The 24,747-nt window shown below is 56.3% G+C and overlaps 1 protein-coding gene across 1 annotated transcript in view; it reads right to left on the bottom strand.

Annotated features, from left to right (window-relative positions):
• LMOD1 (leiomodin 1) overlaps positions 1–24,747 on the bottom strand; it is a 33,080-nt gene extending 8,333 nt beyond the window's left edge. Inside the window, exon 1 of the mRNA XM_061187259.1 lies at positions 24,310–24,747. Coding sequence (XP_061043242.1) covers positions 24,310–24,570 — 261 coding nt within the window. The 5' untranslated portion in view covers positions 24,571–24,747. The remainder of the gene's footprint in view (positions 1–24,309) is intronic.

The raw sequence follows: 24,747 nt of genomic DNA, 5'->3' as shown, positions 1-24,747 counted from the left end.
AGCACGTGGAGCACACCTGACGTTCGTCCCCTGGGTGCCCGGTCGTTGGCACACACAGAGGGACAGGTCTGCGCCAGGCACCGGGCTTGGCCCCTGGGGTGCAGAGAGGGCAGGGCGGGAACCCCCCAGGAGCCCAGGACTGGGGTGGGGCGGGCAGCCAGCATTCCCTGGTTCCCCTGGATTTCACGTCCAGGCTGGCAGGAGGGGCCCCGTGGCCTCTGCTAAGGCAGGCTGGTGGGGAAACAGCCTCGTGGGAATGAAGGTCTAAAAAAGGAAGGCTCCCACTTGCTCAGGGCACGTGGGGACGTGTGCACCTTGGGGGCACTTCTTATTTAGATGCTGAAGGAGTCAGCGTCTGCAACCCCGGGCCTCTACTTCCCCGTGTTGGTTTTCCCACATTACTTGGCACTGAGACTGAAATTCAGAGGGCCTGTGTGCTTGACAAGGGCCAGAAATGAAATAGATGGAGGCTTGGAGGTCAGTCCTGAGGACCCTGACCTGCCTTTCCGCCCGGCCCCAGCCCTGCAACCCAGAACCGCTTAGGCTGACCGCTGAGCCGGGTCAGACCGGCAGGGCAGTGTGAGGCCCGGGCTGCTGGGGGAGGATGCAGGTGACCCCGTGTCCTCTGGAAAGACGGCCGAGGCTCTGCCTTTCAGCAGGGCCAGCGGGGAGCACTTCTACGCTCCCCACAGCCTCTCCTGAGGAGGCCAAGCCCGAGACAGGGCCCAGAGGCCCTCGGAGAGTCGGCTAAGGCCCCCAGCCTCGAGGATGTCCGGAGCTGGGGAGAGAGGTGCGAGCCGAGAGGCAGCAAGACAAGCCGGCCAGCACCAGAGCCTGACCCCCAGGATGGCCCTTGAAGGAAGGCGGTAAATAGGGAGCCAGCCCTGGGGCCTAAGGTGGGAGGCTTGGGGCGGGGGGCACTGACAGCCACTTTATTCCACCTTTATGGCTTTACTCTCCACCTCTACCGCTTTATCCCAAAGGATGGAGCAGCTGGGGAGAGGCTGCGTTTGCTTTTCCAAACCAGAGACCGGTTACCTTCAGGCCGAGACCTGACCCCCAGGACTGGCACCCATGGGCTAGTTTCTGGCCACTTCCCCAGTGGCTTCCCTCTGGGCCACCACTTGTAACGTGGTCCTTCAGGACAAGGCTGGAGCCCCCCACTGACTACTCAGTTCTCACCCCGATCACCGCGGACCCTCTTGTTGCTGAGGAAGGTGTGTGGGCGAGAGTGAGACGAGGTCCTGCTAAATGGAGGGGTCACCTGCCAGACAGGGACCCTCGAAAAGCTCGAATTCAGAATTTCTTCCTTTTTAAGGCTAACATCCCATTATATGTGCAGACCACATCTTGTCTATGCACTCATCCTCGGATGGACCCTTGGGTTGCTTCCGCCTTTTGGCTGCACGAATCAGCTGCTGAGCATGGCTGGGCAGGTGTGTGTCTTGAGTCCCCGCTTTCAATCCTTTTTTTAAAAAATCCTTTTCACATACTTTATTATTTATTTATTTATTTAAAAAAATAGTCCTCAACTTTTAGGTTGTGCATTTTTTTTCTTTTTCTTTTAAATTAATTTATTAATTATTTATTTATTTGGCTGTGTTGGGTCTTAGTTGCGGCACGCGGCATGTTTTGTTGCGGCGCGTGGGCTCTTTGTTGTGGTGCACAGACTTCTCTCTAATTGTGACGCACGGGTTCTAGAGCGCGGGCTCATTAGTTGCAGGGCGTGGGCTTAGTTGCCCCGTGGCATGTGGGATCTTAGTTCCCCGACCAGGGATCGAACCTGCGTCCCCTGCATTGGAAGGCAGAGTCTTAACCACTGGACCGCCAGGGAAGTCCCCTTGCTTTCAATCCTTTTGGGTCTGCACCCAGAAACAGCATCTGTGGAGCGAAACCCAGGTTCTGGCTTCTCTACACCAGCTGCCTTGACTGCTTCACCACCCAACCTTCCTTGTACCGAGTGTGTCAATCACATCCTTACAAAACCCTCAACCATGGTCACAGCCACTGTGCAAGCCCCGGCCTGACTCTCGCCCACTGCACGTCTGTGCTGCTCCCCATCAAGGCTGCTGGACACACCCCCTCCTGAGCCCCAGCTCTGACGTCAGAATGCCCGGGTCCAGCCTTTGCTCTCATGTGAACTTGGGGACCACAGTCCTTCCCGGGCTGTCCAGTGGCTTCAACGAAGTTGCGTGAAGCTCTAAAAGTGGCCAGCGCACAGGAGCTTCCGGTAAAGTCAGGCGTCCTCACTGGGCGCGTGTCCCCAGTCTACAGCTCCTCCTGGCCTCCACGCATCTGTGTGAACCTTTCCCCTGACCCGCCCCACCCCCAGTCTCAGCAGACCACCTCCTCCACTCACGTCCCCGGAATAAATAGAAACCAACTGCGGGAATCTTCCCACTCCGGCTGCGGCTCCCCTCCCTCCTCCTGTCCGGGGCTCCCCTGCCTGGGGCTCTGGCTCCCAGCCCCACTCCTTACACCCCCGCCTCCCCCCGCCTCCCAGAGCCCTAACCTCTTCCCCTTCCCTGGCTCCCTCCCATCACCTTGTAAAAGTGCTCACACCTCTCCCAGGACAACCAAATCCTGCCTCAAGCCCACCGCCCCGCCCAGGTGCCCTCTGTCTCTATCCTTTTACCCCAGCCTCCCCCAAAGAGTTCTTTTTAAATCCCTGTTCATCTCTGGATCCGACACAGTTTCGCCTCAACCCCCAACATTCCACGGAAATGTCTCACCCAGATCATCGCTGACCTTGTTGCTAAATCGGATTTAGGTCTTTTATTCCTTATCTTGCTTAGTTGCTTGGAAAACATGTGACACTGTGGACCAGCCCTCCCCTCCCCCCTCGAGCCACCTCCTGGCCCTCTGGCAGCTCCTTCTCAGTCCCCAGGCCGTCCTCCTCTGCCTGCCCCTAAAACGTGGGTGTTTTCAAGGTTTTCCTTGAAGCCTCCTTCGTTTGCTCTTTTAGAGTCTCCCTGGGTCACCTCGTCCACTCTGATGGCATCAGTTGGGTTCTAGGTCCTGGTGTCTCTTGAAGCTGTACTTCCGGGCCAGAACCCCCTACGGAGGTTCGGACCCTAGTATCCAACTGTCTAATGAACATCTCAGCTTACGAGCCCCAACGCACCCCAAAAACTCCTCTTCTCTCCCCGCCACCACACCTGCTCCATCTCAGTGGGTGGGTCCCCAAATCCATCCTGATGAGAAGGGGTGGAGTAGCATGTGGGGAGCGGCGGGGACCCCTCTGCCTCACTCATCCCTGCTCCCCATCCCAAGGGATTCGGGGGGCGGCTGTGAAATCGACCTATTCTACAAAAGACAGTTTTATACACACACACCCCGTCTCCCACAGGCAGATGAGGCCGCATCCTCCACACTACCTTCTCCACCCTCACCAATGCTCCTCTGGTCCAGGCCCCGTCACCTCTCACCTGGGTCACTGCAGACCTTCTCACTGGCCTGCTCTCTGCCAGGACACTCTTCCCGCTGCAGCATCGGGACCTTTCTGGAGTACAGATCCGCCAACTCACTCCCTTCCCTGAAACCTTCTGGTGGCTCCCCGGTCCCCCAGGGTAAGCCTTGACTCCCAAGACCTCACCCCAACTTGCATTCCTTCCCGCCAGCCCCGCCTTTGCCTTTGCCTTCGAGGGACCCAGACTGTGGGCTTTTGCGACGACGTTCTCACTACGTGGAAAGCTCTTCCCCCTTTTTCCTGGTAAATTCTTACCCTAATTTTTAACCTTGAGGGATCTTAGCTGAGATCTTTAAATCTGCTGGGATTTATTTTGGAGTATGTTAGGAGGTAGCAATCTAACTTTTCCCCCAAAGTAATGTCTGAGTTATCTAATGTCTGGATTACTTTTATGATAAGAAAAAACAAAAGTTGTTTCAGAAGAAGAAAAGGAAAGAAAATTGTCCTTAAATATTTCAGTTTCATAGCAAAAAAAAAAGGAAAAAGAAAAACAAAACAAAAAACCAAGACCCCTCAGGTCAGCGGCAGGTAGGAGGGACGGATAGGGACAGAGATGGGCGGTGATTCCCCACCACGCAGCCCAGTGGCGCTGTGCCAGGACCCACCACGGAGCCTGACCCTTGCCCGGTCCAGCTCCAGCGATTATGAGGTCAGCGCAGTGATAAATATTAGGGTTGCGCAGAGGGCCGGGGGGCTCAGGCGCCGCCTCCCACCCCAGTGTAAACAGTTCATCTTTACCTCCCGGGATGGGGGGTGGTTTGTGAACCCGGGACACAGGGCACTTTCTGCTGGCGTCCAGCGCGAGGCCAGGCTGCCTCTGTGTGCGCTTTGCCCTGTACGTGGAGGGAGGGAGGGCCGGCGTCTTCTGGAAAGCGGGTGATGTGGAGACTCGGTGGTTCAGCCCCTGCACCCAACTCCTCACCAAACTCTGCCCCTTGGCTGCTTGGGGTCCTCAAGGGCAAGGACGTCGTGTGAAAGAGACGTGAAGTGCTGACCAGGGGAAGGACACCTGCCGGCGGGGATGGGGGTGGCTCTGGGGCCCTTGCCTCCTCCTACGAGCTCCAAGAGCCCCCCAAAGAAGGGAGGAGCCTGTCTGCAGTCACCAGCATTTCCCTGCAGGGAAGGGAGCGCCAGGTCAGGGGTGGGTCGAGGCTGCACTGGGCCTGCCCTGGCCAGACCCCCGCGGGCAGTGTGAGGCTGTGAAGGAGCCACCTCCAGGGCGGAAGGAAGGGTCTCGTGGTGGATCTTCTCTGCCCCGAAGGCTCAGCGGCAGCGTCTCTGTGGACCTAAGGGACCTGTCTCTGGCCGCTGGGTCTGGTGACTCTGGGTGGGAAGCTTGTAGCAAACCCCATTTTTGGAGAAACTGGGAAAGCACACGGTAGAAACAAACAAGTCGCTTTGGCCCTCTGCTGTCCGCCGGACTCGGCTGCCCCGAGCGCCTGCAATTTGCCCCGGGGCAGACGCCAGCCAGTGAGTCTGGAGAAGGCTGTAAAGGGCCGCTTAGATGTGAGCGTTTCCCTCCCGTCCCTCCTGCCACCCCTGGGACCTCAGCGGGACCCAGGGAGTGAGACGAGCAGTTTAATAATTTTTAAGGAGCTTGTCTCAATTTTAGTACTTATAGTTATAAGAGATCAACGTTTCCTTCAATTTTGACATTGCTTTGTCCCAGTTATCTAGGGTTCATATTCCAACTTTCTGTGGCAACTCAATTTTACATAGTATTTTGAAAGGTAATTGTAACGTCCCTGGGTCCACTGAGGTCCCAGGGGTGGCAGGAGGGACACGCCGTCCTCTTGCCCGGTTGTGAGGGGGGCCTGGCTCTCCCACAGCCCCTCCCGCCTCTTCTGGACAGAGGCCTGGACTCTGTTCTGCCCCAGGCCCCGAGCCCGGCTTCAGGCTTCAAGTCACCACCTTGAAAGGCTTAATTCCTGGACAAGGGGCCTCACACTTCAGTTCTGCACTGGGTCCTGAAGATTCTGGAGCCAGCGCCGGGCCGAACAGGGAAAGAGGAGGGAGGATGGAGTGGCAGGCACTGCATCCTCGGAGTGGACCCTGGTACGGCAGCCCCACCTCCCTGCTCCCTTCACCTGCCTTCCTGACACCTCGGCACCCTCTGCACTGCTGTGCTGGGGCCACAGCTGGTCCCTTGCCCGCCTCACTGCCCTCTCCAAGCCACCTGCACCTGCAGCCGGGGCCATCTCTCGGAAATGTCACCTGGTCAGTGGGTCCGGGCTTTTGGGATGAGACCCTGACCCCTGAGCTGGCCCACAGGGCCCTTGTGACGTGGCCGCTGCCCGCGTCTGTGCCCCGCACCCTCCTGCCCGCAATCCGGTCACCGTGCAGGACACATGGCCTGGCTGCCTTCGAGGTGCTGTTCATGCCGCCCAGTGTCCTGTCCCCCCCTCTGCCTGCCTGACTGTCCTCATCCTTCTCCTCCTCCTCCCCCCCTCCTCCCCCTTCTCCTCCTCCCCCTTCTCCTTCTCCTCCTCTGCCTCATTCTTCTTTTTTTTTAATTAAAAAAATGTTTTTTTAATATTTATTTTTATTTATTTGGCTGCATCAGGTCTCAGTTGCGACACTCGGGATCTTTGTTGCGGCACACGGCCTCTTTTGTTGTGGTGTGCGGGCTCAGTAGTTGTGGCATGCGGGCTTAGTTGCCCTGCGGCACGTGGGATCTTAGTTCCCTGACCTGGGATGGAACCCGCGTCCCCTGCATTGGAAGGCGGATTCTTAACCACTGGACTGCCAGGGAAGTCCCCTCCTCCTTCTTTTTAACTTTTTATTTGGGGAAACTTCAACGGTTCACAAAACTAGAGCATAATGACCTCCTGGCAGCTCAGTCATCACTGTCTGCCCACCTGTGTTCTCTCACCCTCAGATTATTTCAGGGCAAATCCCAGGTATATCGCTTCATGCACAAACAAATCAGTGTGTATCTCTAAAAGATGGCAACTTTTGAGAAAGAGAGCTACGATACTGTTCTCTTACCTAAAAGGTTAATAATAGTTAATTCCTCTGAATGGTCCAGCAACATGCAGCCCAGGCCCTGGGCCGGGAGCCCCTCCTGGGTGGCTGCCCTGTAGCCCTCTCTGCGCTGTCCTGGGACTAGATGGTGAGCGGCTTGAGGGCAGGACCGGCCCTTTATTTCTGTCCCCAGCATCTGGCCTGGCCGAGTGCTTTGCATGTAACAAATGTTTGCTGGGATGGAATGAAATATTTCAACCCTACCTATAATGTCCCTATTATGTAGGTTCCAGGGACAGAGAGCTCAGTTCTTCCTGAGGAAGCCAAGCCTTTTTTTTTTTTTTTAAGCTGACTCTATGGCAGAAAGCCCTCTGGTTCCGCCCCCAGGGTCCCACGGAACAAGGTCCCCTCCTCTGAGTGCTCTTTCCACCTGTTATACTGAGCCCGTCATCCCAGTCTGACCAGAACTTTGTGGATCCTGGTTCCACTGTTTCCAAGTTCACGCTCCCTCTGGGCCTCAGATAATCCACAGGTCTGGTGGGTGTGCCTCCCAGACCCCCATGCCCACAGGACAGGGCAGAACGGACGACAGCCCTGCTGGCCTCGGGCACCCCCCACGTTCCAGGCCACCTGTGCCATCCTGGGCGCCGAGCCACCGTGAGGGGTCTCCCGATGCCTCTGGACGGGACGGGAACGTGGGGATGAGGGACTGCTGGCTTCAGTGCCACCTCCCCCACTGCTGACTCTTCCTGCAGATTTTACCCCAGGAAAATGCCACACCCAAGCCTCCGTTTCCCAGGCCTTGGGCACCTGCAGGTTGTTCTGGAAAGTTCCCTCTTTCGTGCTGCGGGGTCATCACGACTTCCACAGGCAGCTCCCTTCCTGCAGTCGAGGCCAAGGAGGTGCAAGGGAGCTGGGACCCCCTTGTAGTAGAGTGAAAAGGCTGGGTCTTTCTGTTTGAGACACACTGGTGTGGGGAGGGTCAGAGCTGGGGACCAGCCTGAGCATTGAGCTGAGTCTTTAAGCCCCAGGACAACTGGGAGGTGGGTCTAGTCCTTCCACTGCAGGGAGAGAAGTCGAGATCTAGCTGCGGGGGGTGGGGGGGACATCCCTGGTGGTGCAGTGGATAAGGCTCCGCGCTCCCAGGTTTGATCCCTGGTCAGGGAACTAGATCCGACATGCCGCAACTAAGAGTTCGCATGCCACAACTAAGGTGCCCGTGCGCTGCAACTAAGGAGGTGGCGAGCCACAACTAAGGAGCCCACGAACCGCAGCTAAGGAGCCCACGAGCCACAGCTAAGGAGCCCGCCTGCTGCAACTAAGACCCGGTGCAACCAAATAAATAAATAAATATTAAAAAGAAAAAAAATCTAGTGGGGGGAGGCAGCAAAGGAGGATGTCAAACCCTTACATCAGGGAGGCCAAGCCCCCCCACCAGTACAAGACCCTGTGTCTATGCGGTGGAGGCCAGGCCAGGAGGACGTGGGACTGAAGCGTCATCCCAGGGGGCCTCCTTCAGAGGGCTCGGCTGGGACAGGAGACAGGCAAGGACTCTCTTAGCGCGAGGGTCAAAACGGGCAAAGCACGTGATTTGCTGGGCACAGGGTGGAGGGGCTGAGACCAGAACGTTGCCCTGGGGCCAGATCACTCCAGACGCCAGAATTCACGCATGGGCCTCACATGATGGGCAACGGAAACACACACTTTTACGCAGGGAAGTGACAGTCAGGTTGTATCTAGAGAGACAGCTGTGGCAGGACGTGATGGGATCCCAGACCAAGGCTGACAGTGCCCGCCTTGAGGTGAATTCTATGCTCATTTCTGGGGGACAGTTAATAAGATTTGGTTAAGTGGGGAACGGCCCCAGGACTTCCAGCTCGGTTGACTGGAGAGATGGTGATGCTTTAAAACCATGACGAGGAGGATGGAGGGAAGGTGGGTGGGAAGTCGGGTGATGGCTGTTTGGGCCGGGATGACGGTTAAATGCCCAAGGAGCTGGCTTTAGTAGGACCGACGGCTCAGGAGACAGACCTGGGCTTGAGACGCCGATCTGGGAGTGGCAGGTGTGCGAGCAACAGTGAAACCACAAGAATAAATACGGCAGCTCTGGAGAAGGAGCATTAGGAAGAGGGAGGGGATTTGAGGAATAGGAGCCAGCAAATCGCCACATTATTTAATGAAATAAACCCGTGTCCTCTGAGGTTAGCAAAACCACAGTGAGATACACTTCACACCAACTAGGGTGGCTGTGATTAAAAAAAAAAAAAAAAGATAATAGCAGGTGTTAGTGAGGCTGTGGAGAAACTGGAACTTTCATACACTGCTGGCGGGAATGTAAGATGGTGCAGCCGCCTTGGAAAAGTCTGGCGGTTCCTGCAACAGTTAAACACAGTTACCCTATGACCCAGCAGTTCCGCCCCTAGGTAATATATATACCCAAGGTAAATGAAAACATGTGTCCACACCCACACAAAGCCTTATACACGCGTGTTCACCGCAGCATTATTCATAACGGGCAAAAAGCGGAAACAACCCAAATATCCATCAGCTGCTGTGGTGTAACCATACAAATTAATCTTATTCAGCCGTAAAACTGACGCAGTGCCACGCTCCAACGTGGATGAAGCTTGAAAGCCTGATAAGTAGAAGGAGCAGACCCCAAAGACCACGTGCTGTATGATTCCATTTACATGAAATGTCACAGCAGGCACACCCATAGCGACAGAAAGCAGATGGACGGTGGCCAGCGTCTGGGGGGCGGTGGGGGGGGCCTGGGGAGGAGTTGCTAGTGGGTGCGGGGTTTATTCTGCGGCTGATGAAAATATCCTGGAATTAGATAGTAGAACTGGTGGCACAACTTTGTGAGTTACTAAAAAACCACTGAACTGCACACTTTAAAACGATGAATTTTATGGTATGTGAATTATATCTCAATGAAAAATTGAAAGGTAATTAAAAGAGATCTTGTTCTTTATTACACAAACAATGATAGGAGGGTTATACTGAACAAAATCTTATTTTACGTACCGTGTTTATCTTCTCTTGCTTTAATTTCTAAAGGATAAAGATTAAATAAAGAACTGAAAATATAAAACGAACCTATGTGCCTGGGACCATTGATGGAACACCGTATTAGACCAGCCCCATCCAATGGAAACATAATGGGAGTTATACCAGCAATTTTAAATGGTCTAGTAGCCACATTAATACAAAGGAAAAAGAAACAAGTGAAATGAATTTTAATAATGTGTTTGTTAACGTTTCAGTGCCCTTGAATTAGCAGGGGCTGAGTCACTAACCCTGCAGATTGAATTTATAAGCACTGACTGAACTTGACCTTGAACCCATCACATCCTTCCATTTCCCAGAATCCCAAGAATATGCTCACATGTGCACGCACACATGCGCACACACACATGTGCACACACACCCAACGCCACGTCAGACTTCCCTCTGTGAAGATATGCATTCGGGACACACGCAGGAAGGGTTGATGATATGATTTCCTAATAAATCCTGTGTTTTTTTGAATTAAAAATACATGTTTTGAGCCCATCTGAAAATTATTTCCACATGTGATCAATGTAAAATTACTAGTGAGCTACTTTATTCTTCCCGATAGGTCTGGGGAGTCTATGTGACTCACACTTGGCTCCCAGGGGCCACACCTCCAGCTCATCAGCCCCATGTGGAGGGGTCCCCGTGCTGGATCCAGAGTGATTGCACTTCCTGTGTGGGCCGTTTGCTTCCCTCTGTTTATTCCCATTTGTGACGAGCAATAAAAGCCCTAAATAATAAGGGCTCCTGTGATCCACAAAGACCCTTAGTGACCCAGCGTCCCGGGAGGGGCGAGTGGAGAGACCACGGTCTCCTCTGCAGCGGCTGCAGGACCTGGGGTGGAGGGTGTGCGGGGTGGCGATTCTGGGGCCACAGGCTGGGTGAGCGAGCCCTGGGTCTGCATCAGGGAGAAGCCATCCTGGGACCACTGAGGGCAGGGTGGCCGGGCCAGCTCCCGCCCCAGAGCGCAGAGGGGTTCCAGGCATAGCACCTGCCCCAGGTGGGTACACGGCAGGCGTCCGCCACTCGAGGGGGCGCTCAGAAAGGAGGCTGAGAGACAGGCTCTTTTTCTGTGAACTTGAAGTCAGAAGGAGGCGTTCGAGAGCGTCCCTGGTCACCAGCTGGGTGACCTCCTCAGCCCCAGCTCCTTTGTCTGTCAAGCAGGTTAAAGCCTGTCTATCCCATCTACACTGCAAGGCTGACGGGAGGGGAAATCAGACGGCGTTTGCGGGAACACACAAGCCCGGACAGGCCGGCAAGCGTGAGGTTCCCCTTTGGAGCCTGGACAGCTGGGGCTCGTGGGCGGATGTCCCAGGACAGCAGCTGAGCGCTCACCTGGGTCGGCTGAGCCGGGACACCCTTCCTCTGCTTTTCTGGGGGAGGGAACCAGTACCGTGGGGACTTGGTACCTTGGGGCGCCTTTGGGGCAGGGCCTCGGAAGCACGAGGATGGACCAGTGCCCTCCCCTCCTTGACATCCTGCCCACACCTGAAATTTCCCAGGCTGGAGGCTTGATTCTCTTTGTCAGTAGGAACAACTCTTTCCTCCCAAGACCAAGGGAAGCCGGGCACACCAGTTCTGCCACGGTGCACGCAGGTGACTAGTCCTGGGGGGGTGGAGGGCTGCACTGCCTGGCAGATGTTCCAACATCAGGAACTTGAGCCTTGAGAAGGAGCACGGGTAGCCTCGCGTGTCCCCTGTCCTGGGAGTAAACATCAGGGAGTCTTTTCTTCCCTTTCCTAGTCGGTCTCGCCCATCTGGCCACGAGTCTCAGCCGGGAAGTGTGTCAGTGGCTCTGTTTATCATGGGGTTTGGCTCAGTCTCTCTGGGGACAGGCGCCAAAGGCCAGGGGAAGGAGCCTGCGTCTGGGGATCCACTTGGGGACTTGGAAAGTATATTTATTGGAAACCATGTAAGTGTCCAAATATAGGCAAATGGCTTAACCCAGCCATATGATGGACCATAATACCCACTGAAAACGATGTTCAGCAAGAATATTTAGTGACATGGGAAAATGACTACTATAATATGATAAGCAAATAATAATAACAAGCAGGAGACAGAATGTATGTGAATATGTGTCTTTGTGCATAAAGTTATCTCAGCTACAAAAGGAAAAGTGTGTACACACGTCTGCACTCAGGAAATGTGACCATGGCTGACACCTTTAGCTAATAAGACAAAGAATGATTGGTTATTTTCTCTTTTTCCCCTATATTTTGATATTGTCTATAATGAGCCTTATGACATTACAATTATAAATCATTGTTTGAAGAAACAGCGCCTCCGTGCTCTGTGTACCACTGTCTCCTCCCGCCTTTAAGGCAAGGATTACAGGGACGGGGAGTAAAACAGAAAGTCTCTCTGACCCCCGACCTGAAAGAACCCTGACCACTGGGACACTGGCGTCTTCAGCACTCTGGGTCATCAGTAGACACTTTCCTGGTGATTTAGAAATACATTATTTCTAAATAATACACAGGGATAGGCACGCGGAAGACTCTGCCGTTGGAGTAGGGGAGGTGACCCATCCTGGGGACACTTGGTACGAGGAAAATGGCCTGAAGTCAGCCCTTATCAAAGGGGATTCCAGGAGAATGCCCTAAGGCGTCCACTGTATGTACTGGATTTCTTTCCTCTGTACTTAGAATGGGACCAGCTATTTAGCATCTTTGGGAGAACTGAGGAAACAGTCACTCAATTTTCTGCAGGGCTTGGTTCTCTGCAGAGCCCTGGTGAGAAAAGCTGACCGTTTATCTACAAGGACCTGTTCCTGGCTCTGCTCCGGCCTCACAATCCTGGCTTCAGGAGGGCCGGTGTGCATCTACCTGGGTCAGAAGTGGCACATCCGCGACCTTCCCGGTTATCACACCCCCACGTTCAGACCCCCAGCCTCCCCGCAGGTGGGCCTGCGACACCGTGACTGGGGCTTCGCTCCCACTCCAAGGGGAGACCTGCGTGGAGCCAGTTCTCTGCAGGAGCCACGTCACTTTCTCTGGATCTAGAGGCAAAGCCGCAAACTTCTCCAGATATTTTAGGGGAGAAACCAGATGGTGGGCGCTGACAGCCCCAGCTGGCTGGGTCTGGAGCTAATCATTAATATGCTCTTTAGGGTGTATCAGTGGCCCCCGAGATACAGGCGAACTTGACTGGCTCAGGCTAAAAATGTCAGCCTATGATCTCAGGTCCCTGGAGAGCCGGCAAAGAGAAGATCCAGAGAAGGAAGAAAAATGGAACAAGTTAAAAATGAGTCCTTGAGTCTCATTCTGTCCAGAACAAACTGAGGGGGAAATACGGCAGTGACCTCTCCCAGCCCTGGGGCCGTAGGGTGTAAACTTGTGGACCGATTTCAGTGGTTGTTTACAGAAACTGGAAAAAAGGAATCACTGCCAAATCTCTCTCCATTTGAGGATCTGGACACAAAGTCATATTTTCCAGTAGTCTCCAAAGCGCATAGATGAATAAATAACTTCTGCAGGTCCAGTCAAGTAGGACGAGAAGGGTATTTGCAAACTATTCATCCTCTGTTCATTCAACGTTCAGATGTGTTCTGAGCCGGGCCCTGCACTCACTGCTGGGGAGCGGGGCTGGGTGAGGGTCAGGCCTCGCCCTCTAGACGTGCGGGGAAACACGGACACAGGCGACGCGGGAACACTGCATTCCACGTGTGTGGGAAAGTCACGGCTGTCACCGGAGCTGAGCCTCCAGGGGGAGGATTATCCGGGCTGGCAGGTCAGCACAGGCACAGAGGAAGGAGAGGAAGCCCCTTTGTGGACCACCATCAAGTGGCGAAGGGTGAAAGTCAAGGGGAGGAGCATTAGCAGCTGGGAGTCAGGGAGGGCCTGGCACGCCCAGGGCGCCCTGGGCCGCCGAGGAGCGTGGGTTGGTGGTGGAAGCCCTGCGGAGCGAGGAGGCTCTCACGCAGGACAGTGTCGGGGTCAAGACTGCGTTCTATGGTAAGACGCTGGCAGCTCGGGGAGGATGGATTCCACCGGGTGGGGCGGGGGGTGGGGGGGTGGGCGACGAGGTCATGACGAGTGATCCGAGCGCCTGGGGAGGTGGACCGGAGGGGAGGACAGCGCACCAGGGTTCTGTCGCCAAGAGAACCCGGGACATGGGCAGAGGGGCTAGGCGGCCCCCCTGCTCACCAAAGTACAGAAGGAGGAGGAAAGGCGGGCCTGGGGTGGGGCGATGGTTAATTTATTTTTGGACTAGTTGAACTTGAGACACTTGAGGAGCATGAGAGGCAAGTGAATGCTCTAGACTCAGAATGGAGATCTAGGCCAGAGGGAGTGGGCGGCCACAGGGGCTGCGGCCAGAGCCCTGGCCACAGCGGTGTCTGGACACCAGGGGAAGATGGGGAGGGAGCAGCTGGGGAGGAAAGGAAACCAGCGGGCTGGTCAGGGTGCCAAGGGACCGAGGTGGCGTCAGATGGCGCAGAGGAGGCACGCAGGACGAGGACTAAAAAGCCAGCCCCCCAAGGCTGTCTGTGCAGGGGCCAGGGAGCTGCGGTGAGATGGTGACTGTGGGGCTGCTTCCTGCAGTTTTGTTGTGAAGGAGGAGAGATGGGGCCGGAGAGAGAGCAGGGAGGGAGGCTGAGGAGAGAGGGACAGAGACACAGAGACACAGAGGGAGGGACAGAGACAGAGACACAGAGACACAGAGGGAGGGACAGAGACAGAGACGGACAGACACAGAGAGACAGAGAGACACCGAGGGAGGGACAGAGACAGAGACAGACACAGAGACAGAGGGACACAGAGGGAGGGACAGAGACAGAGAGACACAGAGGAAGGGACACAGACACAGAAAGACAGACACAGAGACAGAGGGACACAGAGGGAGGGACAGAGACACAGAGATAGAGACAGACACAGAGGGACACAGAGACAGAGAAACACAGAGGAAGGGACACAGACACAGACAGACACAGAGAGACACAGAGAGACAGAGAGACACAGAGGGAGGGACAGAGACACAGAGACAGAGACAGAGAGACACAGAAGGAGGGACAGAGACAGAGACAGACACAGAGACAGAGAGAGAGACACACACACACACAGAGACAGGGACAGAGACACAGAGACAGAGACAGACAGAGAGATACAGAGAGAGACAGAGACAGAGAGAGACTGACTGAGAGAAAACCGGTGTTTAAGGGAGCAAAGGTTGCAGAGGACACAGGAGAGAACAGAATCCAAACAGTGCCTGGTCCAGAGGAGGGCCGTCTTTTCCGCGCTGAGATGGGAGGGAAGGGGGAAGATTACATACATGGACGCCTACAAGTTTTCAGGTAGCAGAAGAGGAATTTGAAGGTATTCTCACCCGAAGGCTTCAAGTTTCTCAGTGAAACCTGGCGCTAGGTCATCTGCTGAGGGTGAAAAGAGAGCTGGGACAAGAGGGCTCCTAGAGGAAGGCTGACTTCTGGAAGAAGAGAGGGATGTGCAGAGGTTTTCCGGGCAGCCTGAGGTCCTGGCTGCGGGCACCGACAACGTACCCGCGACGTCATTCTCTCCAGGTCCGGGGAGCAGCTGTGGGGCGGGGCACATATGCCAGAGGGTTAGTCTCCTGAGGCCCGGTGATGAAGGTGGGGGCCGAAGCATGAGAACCGAGGGGAATGCTGAGAATGACCGAGTAAGACAGAAGCTAAAGGGGAAAATAAGCAAAGCCAGAAAGGCTCCTAACACTGATGAGAAGTCTGTCCACACTGGGGCCAAGGATGGAAGGGGCCACAGTCTCTGGGAAAGTTATAGTCTGGGGATGGAGAGACCTGACCCAGGCCTCACTGCGGCATCCAGGTCTGAACAGAGTGACTGGTGGGCGTGTGGGAGGGCAGGATGTGTCCCAGGACGTGAAGGCAGGCGGCTGCCCTCAAGGATGGGCCCCAGGAGAAATGACAACGGTGGCTATCACTTAATTAAATGCCTACTGTTTGAAAATCGTTATGTTAGACATCCTGCAAACTTGTGTGCCCCACCCTCGTAGAGACTCCAAGTTAGATAGGATCACCTCTATTCCCAGGCAAAGAAATGGAAACTTCATTATGCGTTTTCTGTGTGGCAGCAATCCCACTCCCAGGCACATCCCCAACAGAAATGAAATCATAAGTGCACCCCAAAATGTACAAAAGTGTTCATAACAGCATGGTTTGTAATATCCCTAAAACTGGAAACAACCCATATGTCTATTAACAGTGAAACGATAAATAAATTATGGCATATTTATACAAGGGGTTACTACATAGCGGTGAAAGTAAAAAACAACAATAAACAGAGCTACAGACAACATGGATGAATCTCACAAACATAAAGACGAGTGACAGGACACACACTGTGTGACTCTAAATATATGATTTTAAACGGGCAAGACTCAGCCTGGGGTTAGAAGTCAGGGTGGGGTTCCCGTGGGGAGGGGACGGGAGTGGCGACGGGGAGGAAGCATGGGCGGTGCCGTCAACGCTCTAGTTCTTGTTCACTTTGTGGGAATTTGGGAAAGTCTGTATTTGTGTTTTGTACACTTTTCTGTATGTATTTTATATTTCAATAAAGACGTGTGCTAGAAAAAACATCCACTCTTGTCAATGAGATACAGGTAAGACACTGAAGAATAAAATGAAAGAAAGTAAAGCTGGCAAACGTTCGGAGCTCATCTGAGGCTGCGCGGCTGGTGAACCCTTGGGCCGGGAAGGAGCCCGGGGCCCCTGCTTGGCCTGCAGCCCAGGGCTCGTCCCACCGCCAGCCATGCCGAGGGGCCCGGAGCCCCCCACCTCCCGCTGGGCACGGTGGCCTTGGGGACAGAGGACCAATGCCCCCCGGAGTGACAGTCTACTGGGTCTTGGAACGGCTCTGGCAGCTGTTGCTGCAGATGTTCAAGGCCGGGTTTCATGTCTGGGGCGTCTTGTGTGTCCCTACCTCACCAGGAAGCACTGAGCATTTCTCTTGGGACCTGAGGCGTAACCTCTGACCTCTGACCCCAGCCTCCCAGCTTCTCCCCTTCAATCCACCCACGCTTGGCCGCGCCGTGTCTTCCCAGAGCAGCCCGGGTACCTGGCCGCACGTGAGAGGCCAAGCTCCCCTCCCCCTCCCCCGACTCGCCTTCCTGACGCATCCTGCCCCCCTCCGCGCCTCCTCCAGTGTGGGAGGTGAGCCCCCCACTGTGGTGCGTCCCGCCATCAAGGTCACCTCCAGCTGCTTCCCATTAGAACAAAATGCAGAAAAAACAGAGAGCCGTGTCTGTGTGCTCCGTCTGCCGGCCCCGCCATCCTCTTCGAGTCTTACCTTGCGGAATCTCTCAGCAGGAACAGACGTGGCGCCCCCGCCCCGCCGCCATGAGCCCCTTTCACCTGCTTCTAAGAAACGACTCCGCCTCCGCCCTCCTCCCCAGCCTCCTTCAGGGCTCCTCCTCCTTCTCCAGCACCTGAAACGTGGGAGGGACGGAGACGTGGTCCTCGGCCCCTGGCTCTTCACCCACACTCGCTCCCCAAGTGCCTCTTCCAGGCTCAGGGTTTTCAGCATCACCTCTACTCTTCGGGCTCCCAAACGGGATCTCCCCACTGAGCTCCAGACTCGCACCTGTAACCCAGCACTGCCCTTGGGGGCTGCTAAGCTGCACAAGCATTCTTCATCTGCTCAAATCCCCTCCTCACGTCAGTAAGTGGCACCAGATATACCCGTAGCTCAGGCAGGACGGGTCACCTCACTCCTCTCTTTCCCCCAAAACGTCAGCCAGTCTTGGCTGTGCTACTGTGAAGTATTTCCTGAATCTGACCACTTCTCCCTGAACCATCCTTGAGCTCTTGCCCAACCCTCCTCCTCCAATCCTGCCCTCCTGCCCTCTGTGCATCCCACAGCTGGCAGAGCAATGGATCCTTTTATTTTATTTTATTTTTCATGGAAAGGCATTTTATTTTAAATATAGCAGTGTGTACATTTCCTTTTGAAAATGGAGATCAGACCACATCTCTCCCCTGCTCAGAACCCTCCAATGCCATCCCACCCCGCTTGGAATAAAACTCCAAGCTCCCACTGCTGCCCTGTAAGGCCCCGCATCTCCTGAACCCGCCCCGCATCACCAAAACCTGCCCCACATCACCTGAACCCCGCCCCGTATCCCCTGAACCCGCCACGTATCACGTGAACCCGCCCCATATCACCTGAACCCCGCCCCATATCACCTGAACCCTGCCCCGTATCACCTGAACCCGCCCCGCATCACCTGAAAACCACCCCGCATCACCTGAAAACCACCCCGCATCACCTGAACCCGCCCCGCATCACCTGAAAACCACCCCGCATCACCTGAACCCGCCCCGCATCACCTGAACCCCACCCCGTATGACCTGAACCCGCCCCGCATCACCTGAACCCCGCCCCGCATCACCTGAACCCGCCCCGCATCACCTGAACCCCGCCCCGTATCACCTGAACCCGCCCCGCATCACCTGAACCCCGCCCCGTATCACCTGAACCCGCCCCGCATCACCTGAACCCCGCCCCGCATCACCTGAGCCCGCCCCGCATCACCTGAACCCCGCCCCGCATCACCTGAGCCCGCCCCGCATCACCTGAACCCTGCCCCGTATCACCTGAACCCGCCCCGCATCACCTGAACCCCACCCCGCATCACCTGAACCCGCCCCGCATCACCTGAAAACCACCCCGCATCACCTGAACCCTGCCCCGTATCACCTGAACCCGCCCTGCTTCACCTGAACCCAGCCTACTCCTGGCCTCATCCCCCGCTCGACTGCTCCAGTTACAGGGCCTGGCTCGCCCTCTGACAGGCTACACCTGCTAGCACCACAGGCCTTGTGTTTGCTGTTCCTTCTAGACCGTCCCGTGGCTGATCCCTCAGTCCATCCCAGGCCTGCTCCCACGTCACCTCTGGGCAGTGTTTTCCCTGACCCCTGGTAGGAATCTCCCCCCACCAAGACTGTTGGTTATATACTCTTTTCTGAAACTAGGGTATTCTTTGTAACAAACAGATGTTACATGTGATGTGTGTATATGGTCTATATGAGTATTATCTGTCTCACCCACTAGAATGTGAGCTCAGGGCCAAGGGCCTCTCCATCTTACTACTGTCTCCCAGTGTTTAGAAAGTGCCTGTTGGGAACTCACGAAATAGCTGGAGAATCAATGATTTAGTGGAATCCGCCTCCCTACTTAGAAACACAAACATGATCCATGAACCCTGCCTAAAAAGAGTGAAGGCGGGGCAAAGCTCAAGGCCCGACCTCCAGGCCCCCAGCCCCCAGCCTGCCAAGTGCCTTCTGTTTTTGACCGCGCTGCATGGCACGGCATGCAGGATCCTAGTTCCCCCACCAAGGACTGAACCTGAGCCCCCAGCAGTGGAAGCTTGGAGTCTTAACTACTGGACTGTCAGGGAAATCTCCCTGCCACATGCCTTCTGTGCCCTATTTTGCCTAAACCTCACAACTGCCCTATGGTGGGCTTTACTTCCATCTTGTGGATGGGCATCTCGGGCTTAGAAAGGCAAAGGGACGGGGTCTGAATCCAGGTCCAGCTGCCTCTGCCTCTGTTCTGACCTCCAGACTCGCTACCTTCTGCGCCCGGGATGTTCCACTTTTCAGGTCAAGACGGGGTCCTGCTGGCACTGATGGGACAGCCTGAAGGGGCTGTGGACCCTCCTGGGGGAGGCAAGAGGCAGGTGGGAGGGAGAGGGTGTGAGGCAGGAGGCCGTTCTATTCCTAGCTGTTTGTAAACAGCATCCGGACGACCAGCTGGTCCTCTCTGCCTTTGACCCCAGAGACGAGGAGGGTTCACAGGCCTGAAACCTCCCCCATCTCCCTTCCCCCACCATTGTCCAGCCCTGCACCTCAGCCCTTGAGCCTGGGGGTAAAATAATTAGGCAGAGGCTGGAAGAAACCAGGCCACGGGATGGGGGTGGGGCAGGAAGTAATTAAACTCCCTGCCTCCCTCTTTACTGAACTCAGGGCCACTCTCCCCGCATCCATCAACTCCTCACTCCCACCGGCAGTAGTTTTTAACCTCATGAGGGATTAAGAAAAAGTTGATTTGGCGAATACCCAGGCATGAAGTCTGCAGGATTCAGGGAGAGGAGGGGAAGGTCTCTGTGCCACTTTCAGCACCTGGTCCAATTTAACCTCACAGTAACCCTCCAAGGTCACCTGACAGGTAACGTGGTCGACTCAGGAAGCCACGTTAATGAGGCCTTTGGTCCAGAAGGTCCTCAGCACCGTGAGTGTGCTTCCTTCCTGAGGGGACTCGCCGAGTTCTCTAGCTCGCAAGGGACAGGAGCTGGGTCACACCTGGACACCTCGGGCTCCAGACACCGGGGGCTCCCCCCACCCCCGTGTCCTGGGCCAGCAAGCCCTGGGGGGACAGACCCCGAATGCAGACCCGTCTTCCTCCTCCCATTATGCCAGGAGAGGTCTGGTAAACAAGCTCAGGCTGGTCTGGAAAGGCTATTCTTGTTTATCCAACTTGGGAGGCATCGAATATCAACTACCCCCCCCCACCCCCCAAGATGTCTGACACAGATGCTCCAGTCTCTTGGGTGGAGGGAGAGGCTGATAGGAGCAGATGGGGGGTGCGGGCTCTGGCCCCACCCTTGCCCCTTCCTGCCTCAGCCTGGGGACCCCGAGCCCCCAGCCTACCTGATCTGGTAGCAACCTTTCCTTGGTCAGTGGGATGCTCATCCCAGCCCCGCCCACCTGCATCCCCCAGCACTGCTGCACTTTTTGCGTGTTCGGTTCTCCATGGTCCTGCCTCCCCCTCCGCCCGGCCCATCCAGCCAAGCTGTGTCCCCGCTGCCTCGCTGAGGAGAAGGCAAGCGCCCAGGGGCAGCCCAAGGGTGGGAGCAGGAGCTTCACTTGCTGAAAATTCATTAAATTGAATATTCTATACATATAGAAGAAAGTATATAATACATGAGTAAGAACAGCAGTTAAGACAAACACACGTGGATCCCACCACCCAGTTTAAGAAGTGTGCTTTTTCACACTCCGGATGGACAGAGGCAGCTTTCAGATCCAGGGTGAGATTCTGAGCTGGCCGGGCCATCGCTGGTGCCCGCTGGTGCCTCCCCATCACCTCTCCTGCCCCCTCCGCCAGGCCTCCGGGGCTATTCTGGTTGTGTACCCATTGGGGTTAATCTCCTTAAGCAAGGAGCCGTGCTGCCCAGTGCACACGGCAAAGGGCAATGGGACCTGCTGGTGCTGCTGGGCTCTTCTGCTTTCCCGTCCCTGCGGGGAGACTGCGGATGCTGGGCCGGGAGCTGAGGCTGCGGGGGCAGGGACCACAGGGAGCTCAGAGGCTTGGGCCCAGCAGCTACTGGCTCGTGGAGGTTCTCGAGTTTTCCCCGAGGGAGGACCCAGAAGGGCTTCCTCCACCCCGACTGAGCGGCCCCTGCTCCTGCCTGGGCGCAGGTGCTAATCCCAGCCCCTAGCAGACCAGGGAGGAGGACGGGGAGGCAGGCGGGAGGTCTTCTTTCCCACTTGGGAAGGAAAGAGAACACACGGCTGACCCGTTGGGATCCGGTTCCTGAAACCTGAGCCGGGACGAGGGTTTCACTGAACCCTTGGCTACACACCTGCCAGGGCCGTCTTCCACCTGGGTGGGAGGACCGGGATGGCACACACTGGCCGAGGGCTCTGCCCTTTTAGTGGGAGGGAGGGGAGCCAGGGGTCAGCTCTGTCAAGCCCACCCTGACCCCCTGCTCACCAGGCTGAGCTAGCACTTGTTCTCCAGAACCACACCGGCTGCACAAGAAAGCAGACTCGGCAACAATGTGACGGGAGGACAGGATGGGCCGGGGTGGGGTTGGCACAGGTGGCGTTGGAGGGCTCAGATCAGGCAAGGTGCCCGACACTGCCAGGGGCAGGGGAAGTCAGGGAAGACTCCTGGAGGAAGTGGTACCTGAGACCCAAGGACAGATAGGAGCTGACCTGGAGGAAGCAGGGGGTGGGGGAGAAGCAGAGCGAGGTCCCTTCCACAGCGAGACCCACCCAGTCTGCATATGAACCTTGGGGACCCTGCCCCAGGAAGAGCCAGAGCTTAGGACCCAAGCTGGGCCTGCCTTCCACTCTTGGTCTCTATGCATTAAATAAAAAAACAAACAACATTTTACTATGGAAAATCTGAAACATATACACAGAAATAGACAGATGAGTATAATAGCACAGTGCGGACTCACCACCAGGTTCAACACGTCAGCAACTGTCTCCCAGCGGACAGTCTCATGTCATCTATACCCTGCCCACTCCCCCCCGGCCGCAGTACTTTAAAGCAAATTCCCTAATCCTAGCAGGTTTTTTCCCATAAGTGTTTTAGTGTCCACATCTAAAAGATAAGGATCCTTTAAAAAGTATGCCCACAGGCTTCCCTGGTGGCGCAGTGGTTAAGAATCCGCCTGCCAATGCAGGGGACACGGGTTCGAGCCCTGGTCCGGGAAGATCCCATGTGCCGTGGAGCAGCTAAGCCCGTGAGCCACAACGACTGAGCCTGCGCTCTAGAGCCCGCGAGCCACAACTACTGAGCCCACGTGCCGCAACTACTGAAGCCCGCGCGCCTAGAGCCCGTGCTCCGCAACAAGAGAAGCCACCGCAATGAGAAGCCCAAGGATCGCAACGAACAGTAGCCCCCGCTCACCGCAACTAGAGAAAGCCCGCGTGCAGCAATGAAGACCCAACGCAGCCAAAAATAAATAAATTAATTAAATAAATCAAAAAAAAAAAAAAGTGCACCCACAACACCGTCATCAAGTCAGGTGACGCCGGCTCCTTACTCTCTGCTTAGAGGCAGCTCCAGCACCGCCCTCCCACCCCCATGGCTCCGGGCTTCTTGACCCAGGGAGCCGACACGTTGGAGCTGCAGTTTTGGCTTCGAACCAGCCCGATGAAGTGGACGAAGTGGATGAGGTGGATGCTTCAGCCCTCACTGTGGGGATGAGGAGACCAAGGCAGGTCACAGTGCGGGACACTGGTCCTCAGACCACGTGTTGCAAAGCAAAGTTCATACCAGGCTCGAGTTTTGCTAAGGGTGCTGACGAAGCCACGTCCCCGGGTTTGTGCCCCCTCCCCAGGTGACACAGGTGACTCTGCTCACGGCCCGGGAGCGCCGAGCTGCATGGGCCCCCGGCCTGGGGGAGGAAGCGGTGTGGGGTGGGGAGGACCGACAGCCTCTCCCCAAGGGAAAAGGCCTAGGGGTGCCTTCCCCACCAGGCGTCACTGTGTCCCCTGACTCGGGCTCTGCCTGCGAGACAAGTGTCCACCTGGTGCTAACTGGCCAGCCGGGAGGCCTGTGAGGGTGAGCCCCTCACATGCTCTGCAGCCCGAACGCCTTGTTTTGGGATCAGGAGTGTTTCCTGCTTGTCTTTCACCTCTGGGGACCTTCGCAGCTGTGGGCTCAGAGCCTGGGGACTGGGTGCCAGGGGTCCAGTGGGGCGTTGACAGAGGTGCCAGCCCCCGGGGAGCGTCTTGCTTCCTTCCCTGTGTGTCCCAACAGCGACAACAGCGGGGACTCCCACATCCTTTCATTTCCCATCAAGGTGGTACTATCTACCCAGCACGTCAGAGCTGCATCTGGACCTTGCCCACAGGATAATAAACCATAACTGACCTAAAATGCTACTGCTGTGTTAGTTCCCGGTGCACAGCATAGTGATTTGATATTTCTGTGTGTTACAAAACGACCCCTACTCTACCAATGTTTCGGCAAAGCTTTAAACACAGCCCGGGGTGGCAGGGGCAGAGCCTGGGCACCAGCTCCTCCACCTCGCCCCACCCTGCCCCTCTGCTCCTGCCCCCCATCCTCGAGGGGCCATGCGTGCCCACCGGCGGGTGCTGCGGCTAGTGTCCCCGCCGGACACCTCACAGGAGTTTCAGGTGATGGCGCACAGGGCGGTGGCTGGCGAGGTCCGGGGGGGGTGGGTGGGGAGGTAGCACACAGCGGAACGGCCTCCCCACTCCTGACCTGGAGGAAGGGTGTCTGCAAAGTCGTCCTCCGGCCGAGGCCAGGCTACTTCGTCCCAAGAAAACCCACATGTGAGCACACGGCGGAAACCCGGGAAAAACCCAGAAAGCCACTTTGCTTAAGCCCATCCTAGATGTGTGCAGACGCTTCCCCAGAGGTCACCCCTGCCCCTCCTCTGTCCGCTCCCGGTGGCAAAACACCTGGTGGCTGGGAAAGAGCTTCATCCTCCAGCCAAGGGGCCTTAACCACAAAAGGGGGGCTCTCCCTCAAGAGGCTCCTCCAGAAAGTGCAGACCCCACCTCCCCTGGGAATGAGATGGACGGAAGCTGTGGGTGAAGGCGCAGACCCTGGCCTGTCTCCACTGCCCTGATGCCTCACATGGTCCACATGCCACGAGATGCCCAGAGACCTTGAAAGCGAGCTGTCCTCCACAAGGAGGGGCTGGCAGGAGACCGCAAGCCCAGTCTCTCTTCCTGCCAGGTGGGTGGGATAAACGGGAAGGAAAAAAGCCAGGTGTGGGCGTCCGGGTGGAGCCAACCCGACAGTGACCACCCCAAGGGCGTCCCCTCCAGCTCCCAAGTTGCTAGCAGCCCCGTGAGATACGTGGGTGCAGGTCCCCCCAACACATCCGACCTCTGCTTCATGAGACAGCAAATAGGGGTAAGGAGCTCACACGGCCAGTTCAGGGGATGACAATCGGTTCTGAAACATTAAATCCTTTGCCAGCAAGAACTCTTCTTCTAAGGAAAGAGCATCCTCATCGTGGCGTCGGGGTCTCCCCCCTCCCCCTCCCCCTCCCTTCCCCCTCCCCCTCCCCCTCCCTTCCCCCTCCCCCTCCCCCGCCCCCCCCCCGCCCCCACTCACATCCATGGACATCTCCCTCTGGATAAGTTTCTTGGTCTCCTTTTCACAGAAGTTGAGCATGGCTTCCCGGTTGTACACGCCCGTGGACAGCTTCTCCGTCTGGTTCCTCTGGCGCAGCCCCACGGGGACACTCCCATCTGGGTCCACCACGTCCAGCTCCTTCTCCAGCTCCTCCATCTCCTCAGGAGACAGGGTGGACAGCAGGCTGTCGATGTCGGGGTCCTCGCTCACCTGCCGGCGATACTTGGCTACCTTGGACATCTTGGCAAAGTGGGCTGCTGCTCTTGCGAGGGCTGCGGGGAGGTCCTGGAGGGCCGGGACGGGGTGCGAGCTGATCTGGACGGAGCAGACCCCCAGCTGGTCGAGGACCTCGGCTCCCCTGCCCTGCCTGCTGCAGGTGCCCAAGTGTGAACTGGGAGAAGCAGCAGCCTCCCCAAG

Source organism: Eubalaena glacialis, chromosome 3, assembly GCF_028564815.1.
Source record: "Eubalaena glacialis isolate mEubGla1 chromosome 3, mEubGla1.1.hap2.+ XY, whole genome shotgun sequence".
Taxonomy (NCBI): Eukaryota; Metazoa; Chordata; class Mammalia; order Artiodactyla; family Balaenidae; genus Eubalaena; species Eubalaena glacialis.
This window is presented reverse-complemented; position numbering and strand designations above follow the sequence as displayed.